Below are 9168 nucleotides of genomic sequence, written 5' to 3'. Positions count from 1 at the left end.
GTGAAAACTCGAGGGTATGTACCTCTGAACGCCTTTGGTTTCTGATAATCATAATAGTGAATGCTGGTATTACCAAACAAGATTAGCTATGCATTTCTAAGACCAAGACCCTACGGTCAAATTCGATAATAAAAAGATATATTAGACTACTTACAATCATTACATGATTAACGTTAAAGTACAATGCTTTCTCAACATTAGCTGGCAAATATCAATGATTAATGACGATGTTTTAGTTTTATCCTCCCTTTGGATTCCTTGTGCATTATATTTCACTTCACCTTTCCCTCACTTTCAACCGTAACGATATTTCCATCAGTCCCAAACTGGTAATGTGATGCGTATATTCATACGTGCGTGAATGTCCCAAACGGAGCCTCACGGGACGGGAATTCCCCTATCAGAGCCTCAGGGGGACAGATGGGACGATATTTCCTCATCAACCATTTTCCGTCTCCATTATTTGATTGGAAATCGCGCCGCAGGATGAACAGCTTTAGGGACCAACCGTTTACATGTTTGTTGTCAGTGTGTGTGTGGGGGGGGGGGGGGGGGGGGGGAGGGGTCACAGAAATTGCCGTGTCTATTTGATCAATTCAAAATTGGTATTATGTTATTTTGTCTATTTGGCCAATTTTGGCCAATATCATTCCAGGAACTCTTGCTATACACAGACCTACATCGATACTTTCTAAATGCTGCTATCATGTCCAACTCCTATATAGGTCAATACTATATGCAAGATGCACTACAAAACGAGCTTTCACCATACATGTATACATGATTATTATATGTACATTGCAATTGTTAAAAGCTGCTTACTTATCAGTTGAGTTGCTAGTATGTAGAATATATCAACACCATTTAGAATTGTTGTGAAATGCATTTTGAAATAGGTTTGAAATAAAACAGCGTCTCAGAATCAGAAAACATTGTGGCCCAAAACTTACCATGCTTTACACTTTAATTTGCACAACTGATGTGCAATAAAACTAGCAATCAAACAAAACTGGTTCGGTGTATATATATTTTAGAATGTAGTATAACATATGAAATAGTTCTTAATATCATTGCATCTATCACTCTTATTTGTATGTCACATATGCTTTTGATTAGCCCTCGGGCATTTTTTGCAATAAACTTATATATATTTAGTTATTTTATATCATCCTATTCACCTTCAAAAGTACATCTAATCTACAAGCAGATATATTGGTGGCAAGGCCGTATCAAAAAGGGCAACGAGTATCCGGATATCCAAAGCTTTGGATACCGGTTGGCTCTTTTCATACTGCCTTGCCAGCGATAGATCTGCTTGTAGATTAGGGTGTATCCTGACCCACCCCCTCTTGATACTAGCCGGCTCATCCCACAAAAGAGGCTTCCTTGGTTCGTCGGACTTTGTCAGAAATCGATCCTTATCGATTTAACACCTACGCGGGGGGTGTCATTCTTATCTAGCTTGTCAAAAGGGATGCTGACGACACCATAAGTTGTTTTCCTTATCTAAACTGTTGGCATAGATTGCACAAATTTCCAAACCCATTTTGATAAAGGCTTTTAAAACTGGATTTCGTAAATCAGATTTGGAAATGTTGATAATAAATTCTGAATCTTTCACTTCAGTCAAAATTCTGCACGGCACTTAAATGCATCTTATTTGATCGTAACATATGCAATGTTGCTGCATGTGAACAATTATATAAAGGTGTAGAAAATAAACGAAGCAGAAGGGTATACGTACAGTCATTGAAATATGGCACCTATCAATATATGAAGTACAAGCGGACTAAGTTATCGATTCGTGTGTTTTAATCAAAGTCTGCTGCAAGAAACGATCAATAAGTGGACATGTTGTATCACGCGTACATGGCTTTTGGACAAAGTCAAGAGAAGAGAAGAAAAGAAATGAAAGAAAAGGAAAAGAGACAAATGTTATAGGAATCAAGTGTCATAATCTTCAAGTTTACACCGAAATTTCACGAACTTAGTCTAGATATAATATATATTTACAAACATACACAAACCATGATGTTACAAATGACATGTGAACTATTTCTTATTCTATAACTTTAGCTTTGATAAATTGATAGTCAGAAAATAGCTTGTCAAAAATAAAGTTACCTTTATTTATGTATCCCTGGCTTTACTTTGGCTCATCAAAATAAAACTTCCAATTAGCTATAGAACGGGAGGCTAATGTTTTCAACAACACAATTTTCACACGAGTTCACAAAGTTTTTTTATCACGTCTGAACTTATCCGATCAATATTTCGGACCTTATATCTATTTACATTTGTAGTATTTACATTCCATATTACTTGTTTTGCGGACTTCATAATGCTACAAAGATAGGACTGAAAGGAATGTGCTATATTTCTGTTATTTGGAAATAAACTATAGATGTTTTGTGATGTGTATTTCGTGACAATCGCTGCTTATGGCTTCACGACTTACGAGTACTGTGGGGTTACAATTCAAATTAACATTATATAAAAGTTAAAATGGACAACTTACATATTTGACACACCCTCAAAACTGCTATATGTTCCAGCTCAAATTTAAATATGTCCTAAAATACAATAATTCTCTCAGAATCCAACAAACTTTCGGCGTACTGAACTCTTATGACGGACAAAGTCCTCTAATGAAATCTCCCTCCTATTTTGGTCAAGTTCTGCTATTTGCTAGTCCACCAAAACCCCTATAGATGCTATAATTTCATGTCTGAATCGCCAGCTAACTTCGTACAAAATACGCAAGGTAACAGCTACTCAAACAACGGGATAGATTTTAGAAACGGTCATTGACACTGCTGTCTGAAATGTCAGACAGTTTCCAAAATCTGTCCAGCTGCTTGAGTAACTATTATCTTGTGTATCTTATTGCCTGGATGCCTAACCTTCATCGACGTACATGCATCATCAGTAAAGAGTCGAACCGGGTCGCGACGAAATGGTCGAAAAGCTAGTTGTGCTTACTGCGTCTTCACGATTTGGGAACGAATATCTATTTCTGTTGAACGCTCTCGACTTTATGATCACAAGGATAAAGTTATAGTACACGTAAAACGCGATCACGGCAAGATTTTTTAAAGGATACACTAAGCTCATGATCTCAATTCCAAATTTAGATAGCAACGCTATACGGAGGATCAAAAATGGCATCTCGTGTGTCGCCATGGATACGAGAGGCAGAAACCTGTGATCGAGGCGAAGTATTGATTTGAACATACTAATAAAAGCGACAACGTAGATCGGAAAGATCCAGTACGTTCGGCAAACGTCGTGAAAGTTCGTGACCAATAGAAGCTCGATGACGTCGTAGACCGCGAAGAACTCAATCGAGAGGATTCGGGCGCGGTCGTCGTTTGACGTCAGCTTGGGCCTCGGCCTCGGTGAGGTTCGGGACGAGAATGACATCGGGAAACTTCGTCGGATAGATACGGGCGTGTTCGGAGTGTTGGTGCCAGGCGGGTCACGTGGTGTCTGCTCGTCCGTTGATTGGCTGCCGTCCGCGCCGTCGATGGTGTAAACAGGATTCACCATAGACTGTAAAAATAGAGGATATGGGAAATCTGTACGTGACGTCTTGACTTAGAAATATAAGCAGCCAGCGGTATATTGGAGGTGTCGGTAGATCCAAGATGGCAACAGGTTGCCATGGATACCCACCAACATGGCGAGCGCTTAAGTACGTCACAGACACATGGTTGCAAGTTTTCTATTGGTAATGACTAATCATTCAAATGATTCGAAATTAAGACTTTTTTCTAGTAGTTTTTATGTATTCTTAGGCAAATAGTTGCGTTAGCCTCCATGTTGGCGTCCCTATGACGTCACATGAAAATGCGCTATATCCCGAAGGCACTTACCCTGGGACTAGTCGGCCCTTCGGTCATTTCCGCTCCCGCCGAGTTCACACTCGGGAATCTTCGGACCTTTTCGACCCAGCTCGTCACGAGCACGCCCAGAACGACGAGAGGCACGGCGAAGTCCGTGTACGTGTCGAACAGGGCCGCGACCTCGTTTTCATCGTCCTGTAACTGCAATAAAATTATGCATATTGTACTCATACACTATGATTACTTCATGGAGGTTTGTGTCCTACGTACGGACGGAAAATGTGGTCTTAAAGAAAATAACGCCTGCTTTTGGGTTTTTGTACCCCCTTTAACTTCTACAGATGAAAGAAGGATCACGTCAAAGCAAAAAAAAAGCGACCGTTAGTGCCAGATCATGATTCTCACGCAAGATGTTTGTTTGTTCGTTTGTAACAGTCAGAACGGGTACCACATATTTTTGTCTTAGTAAGCCTCAATTGAACGTCAAAACAATAAATTTTGTTCAAAACGAATGGTAAAGAACTTGACATCATAATGTACAACAAGGGCTTAATTTTTCGATAGTTTGAACACCGCTTGCAGTTCGGGACACGGACATGTGGCGAGTTGTCCAATGCTGCATAAACGTCCACGTGTCGGCTAAACCCGGCGTGTTACGTCAAAGAGCGGATATAACAGTTGATTTATGTGTATACAGACACACTTCGGCCTCGAATTCCAGCATCTACAAGCGCGAAGAGTACACAGTATTGTTCACACTGCATCACAACGTTTTTAAGGGCTCGTTTGAGTGTCGAGAGTTCAATACTGATGTTGTTACGAAATTGGGTTTAAAGTTCGTGTTGGCAGACAAGGCGTGACGGGTTCAGCTTTGTTTACACGTCAGCTTGGGGTGTAGCCCTGTCCACTCCTTCAACTAGACTAGGCTTCGAACTCGTGACCTAGTGATTCATGAGTGGATTGCTAAACTAGAATGAGGCGCTTCATAATGTGAATACATGCACTTAACCATACCCTCCAAAAATGCAATCCTATAACCAATAGGGTCCCAATACGCTCAGCCAACCATTGGTTTGTCCATAAATAACGCCACGTCCTGAAACTACGTCTTTATTTGAATCAATATCTTAGACGTCATTGATATGACTGCCTGTATGTCTGACTGTGTGCTTGAAAGCTTAACGTCCAGTACACGAATGCAAGAGTCAGTCGTAAAATTTGATGCATAACCATCAACACCGCCACGCATGTCAGAGCGTAGCACTGTCTATATCTGTCTTTTTATATGTTATTAAGTTTTTGCGAGGCCTTTGGATAAAGGTGATTATCATTTCCAATTTTTTAAAGTTCTTACCTTGATCCCAAACAGCATCAGAGACATGCACGGCAGCACACTCAGGAGCAGGTGCATCAAGATGGCGGGAAGCCTGGGAGAACAGGACAAAAATCGCGCCTTGTTAAAGACATAAAGAATTGTAAGCTGGGGGTCGAAGTCAATGAGTGTTAATCATGTCTAAGCTTATCATCCTTATGGGAAAAGGGTACATTATAATATTCAAGTTCTGTTTCTACTGATTGAAGTTATGTATCCGTATCTGCATAGCTGGTATAACCGCCCTTCGGCGTAACACCAGATTCTGTATAAGTATAGCTGGTATAACCGCCCTTCTACGTAACACACCAGCTTCTGTATCTGTATAGCCGGTGTAGCCGCCCTTCGGCGTAACGACACCAGCTTCGAGGGCAGTACCTGGTTGTATTACACTGAACGACCTATCACACCTAACCTTTTTACATGTAGCTGTATGTGTTGTTTAAATCTATCTGGCGAGAATGCATATGCTCCTACTCTACTTGGTGGCAATGGGTTCAACTGTACAGGTATGAAGAGACGGTCCATCTGTACACACGATTGACAAATAGATAAATGCGTAGATAGATAAACAAATGAATTTCTTTTTGTACAAATCTTAAGTTCTGCATCTACTTTACACATTATGCCTGTTTCGGGCCGCCTGCCAATATGAATGATTAATAAATCAACTTCGTAATTTACTTTTCACACAGCATGTTTGCCTTTCTTATCAAGGCGGACATTCCATTTAGATCGACCCTCAGATATCACGCCCTCTAGATACGTACCTAGGTACAGGTGGACGTGCAAACAACAGTAGAATAAACGTTGCCTATGCAATAAACATTCTCATTCTAGCAATAAACTTTCCCAGTCTACTGTACGTAGTTAAGGGTTAAGCGTTCGAAACTGCTTATTACCTCCAAGAAAAATGGAGGCATTGTTTTGGGTCTGTGTGTCTGTGTGAGTGGCTGTGTCTGCCTTTGTTTATGCAAATTTGTGGCCAACGTAAGTTATAAACGAATAGATTGTGATGATATTTGGTATGTTGGTAGGCTTGGAGAAGACGGTCAGGGTCGATTTTGGGCCCCCTGGTGTGTAACCTTGGTACTGCAACAGAACGTCCGGTTTTGTATCTTTTGTCCTGGTTGATATGTGAATAATATATTTAAAATCCCCTCGTATAATCGCGAAGCTACATGAGTATATGGAGTAGCATATATCAAACGCCAATCATTTCTAAAGTTTATAACGTTAGAATGTCTAAGTACAGATTTAGCTGTAGTCTTTTCGTCCACAGAAAGGCCTTGATTGGTTGTCAACAAGAGCTTTAAAGGTCCCAAAAAATCAATGTTCAAACGTCATTCTCGATCGATAGGAACATTCTGCTGAGATTTCAACAGTTCTAAAAATAGGTTCTCTATATTTCATCACTGCGGAACAAGTTAGAAAGTTCCAGATGCAGTGATAGAATATAGGGAACTTGTATTCTTTAAAAGAAATCAAACAAGGGCCTGGTGTTACCATCGATTAACGATGAAGGGCCATGCAAGAAATCAAATATTATCAAAAAAAGAAGTCAAACAGTAAAAATTAATAATAGTAAAATAAGAAAAGAGAATAAGCTTAAGTCACATCATAATCTTGCCTCCAAATTGCATTCACATTGTCATCCACGTTGACATTACCTCAATAACAGTGTGAGGACTTTGGTAGATTTGATGGAGTTTATGATCATACTTTCTTCTGTTCTTTTGTGATTTTAAGGTGTTTACTTTACCCAGCATTTTAAAAGTTTCAAGTGTTGAAATTCTACCATCTTAATATATAATGGTGTAGGAACTGTCGCATGCAATGACAGCTGCCCGACATGTTTGCGAAGTTACTGAAAAGCAGTTCAGCCACTCTGTTTATTCACCTCCCCATTGCATTGATACATTTAATTAATGAGCTTTAAATGGATTCTAAAGTTCACTGGTTTAATGGTGGTAGAAAAAGATGTGTCATGTCTTATTTCGTCCAAAAATACAGACCTACAAACAATCTTGGGCCTTTCGACAAACAGGCCACTGTTATTATGTACTCAGTGTATGTACATGTCTAAATGCCTGTACTGGAAATCTTATTTCAAAAACCTTAAAAGTGAAATGTTTGTGTTTATATATCTCGGGCATTTTACGAGTGGTGTATGTGTATGTCTGCATTTTCTATGGGTTAAATCAGCCAGCAATGAAGTCGGTATTACGTAAATGGAGTCTTGGCTACACGGTAGCGGGTAGCGGCTAAATAAGAACCACAACATTCGTCCACCCAATAACCCGGCACCGCCTCCTTACGCAAATATGCACACCGTTTACACCAGCTTTCCACTGGAGACTGCGCCTGCTAAGCGACCAAAGATTTGATAGAGCGCTGAACGAATTTGATACATAAAGAATTAATTCTTTTGTGCGTTTGGATATGTTTCAAGTCATACTTTTACATCTTGTATCATATTCCAATTATGAAACAATGGTCACACAAATCCAATTTTCTGTAGCGTTTGGTACGTTTTTCAGTGTTAGTGATGTTTTCACTCTTCAAGAGGTACAAATATTTACTAAGAGACGTAAGAAAACCGAAGCCATACATATTTTGGGAGATTATACAATAATTCTAACGTCATATAACTTTCCGAAGCAAATGTTGGGAGGCAAAATTGCAACAACCTAAGATATCATAACAAAAACGGCCAGATAGCTAGAAAAACGTTACAATTTTGCCTTCCGACATCTGCTTGGACACTATGCACTACTCACCATTTTGCATTTTCCAAGAGAAATCTGTTCTTCCACATGAAGCAGTACTTGACCGGTAGATAGATCAGTAAGGTGACCGTAGCCACGTAGGCGATGGACGCCGCCACTAGTAACCAGTAGTATGGCAGCTCCGCGCCTCTACCGCCGGCTTGCTCGGTGCCACTCGTCGTGTTCCTCGCCTCGACTCTATCCACCGTCCGGGCAACCCCCTCGGAAGTCACGAAGATCGGGATAGCGAGCGACGACCATTGACAGAGTTCTAGAAGAAAGTTGATGACCTTGACTTTGGTGACTCGGATTTGCCGGCGCGGAGGGAGGTGATACTCGCTGGCGGTCGAAGCCCTTCCATTTGGGACGGTCGCGGTGCCTCCATTTGGGGTGTACATGTTTGGAACGATGTCTTCTGGCGAGAACGGACCACAATAGAGAGACCACTTATTTCATAAAAACATTTGAAAGAAAAATAAGAATTGCGAAGGATACGTCTTGTCGTAGATGCTCAGAAAGTGAAATTTTGCTGAAGAATTATGCCTTACGTTGAGAAGCCAGGACAGTTTCAGTCACCAAAATGGCGTCGCAGACGACAGAACTTTTCGTCACTTTTGAGGTCACTATTCAGAGGTTGTCTGACACAATTCTTCGTAAGTTGTAACGAAAATCTTTCCGAAAGAGGCGGCCCGTCGTAGTCCAAGTCTTGCAGATGAAGTGGTGACGAAAGTAGGACAGTTTCAGTCACCAAAATGGCGTCGCGGACGACAGATTATGTCGTCACCTCGCCTCTTCTCCCACCGAACGACCTTCAATATTTGCCCTTTTGACAGACGTCGCGAGTCTTGAACATGTCTACCGCCAAAAAATCTCTCAGAATATCAGCGGATACGATAGCAAGAGGCAACTTCTGACAGAGAATCAGACGTCAGCCACCTTCAACAATTTCCCGCCATTTTTGTCCCAAATCTGACAAACTTTATCAGACGACAAACAAAGGTGTGAAGTTTCGCAGGTGAGAAATGTGTCGAGTGTCTCCACTCCGCTCAGTCAGCACGTTCCGAGAAGCCGTAGGTCAAATCAGACTTTGTACAAGCTCCCTGAGTGGCCCGTTTGTGATTGGGCTTGAGTTAAAAACAAACACAAACAGACAAACAAGGTGTACTGTACACGTGATCTCATG

General features: G+C 40.9%; 1 protein-coding gene across 1 annotated transcript; it reads right to left on the bottom strand.

The window, feature by feature from the left end:
* Positions 1–1794: 1794 nt before the first annotated feature.
* Positions 1795–9168, bottom strand: LOC136446052 (transmembrane protein 236-like). Its single transcript, XM_066444328.1, has 4 exons — positions 7998–9168; positions 5200–5272; positions 3876–4046; positions 1795–3552 (listed from the first exon to the last, which is right to left on the bottom strand). The coding sequence occupies exons 1-4, from the start codon at positions 8381–8383 to the stop codon at positions 2926–2928; spliced, it is 1257 nt and encodes a 418-aa protein (XP_066300425.1). The 5' UTR covers positions 8384–9168; the 3' UTR covers positions 1795–2925.

Source organism: Branchiostoma lanceolatum, chromosome 12 (genome assembly GCF_035083965.1).
Source record: "Branchiostoma lanceolatum isolate klBraLanc5 chromosome 12, klBraLanc5.hap2, whole genome shotgun sequence".
In the NCBI taxonomy this organism is placed as follows: Eukaryota; Metazoa; Chordata; class Leptocardii; order Amphioxiformes; family Branchiostomatidae; genus Branchiostoma; species Branchiostoma lanceolatum.
The sequence above is the reverse complement of the archived record's forward strand: the minus strand, read 5'-3'. Positions and strand labels throughout refer to the sequence as shown.

Coding starts and splice junctions, on each gene's coding strand:
- LOC136446052 (XM_066444328.1), bottom strand. CDS start 8,383: ATGTACACCCCAAATGGAGGCACCGCGACCGTCCCAAATGGAAGGGCT. Junction 5,273..7,997: donor CTCTTGGAAAATGCAAAATG/GTGAGTAGTGCA, acceptor CTGTTCTCCCAG/GCTTCCCGCCATCTTGATGC. Junction 4,047..5,199: donor TGATGCTGTTTGGGATCAAG/GTAAGAACTTTA, acceptor ATTTTATTGCAG/TTACAGGACGATGAAAACGA.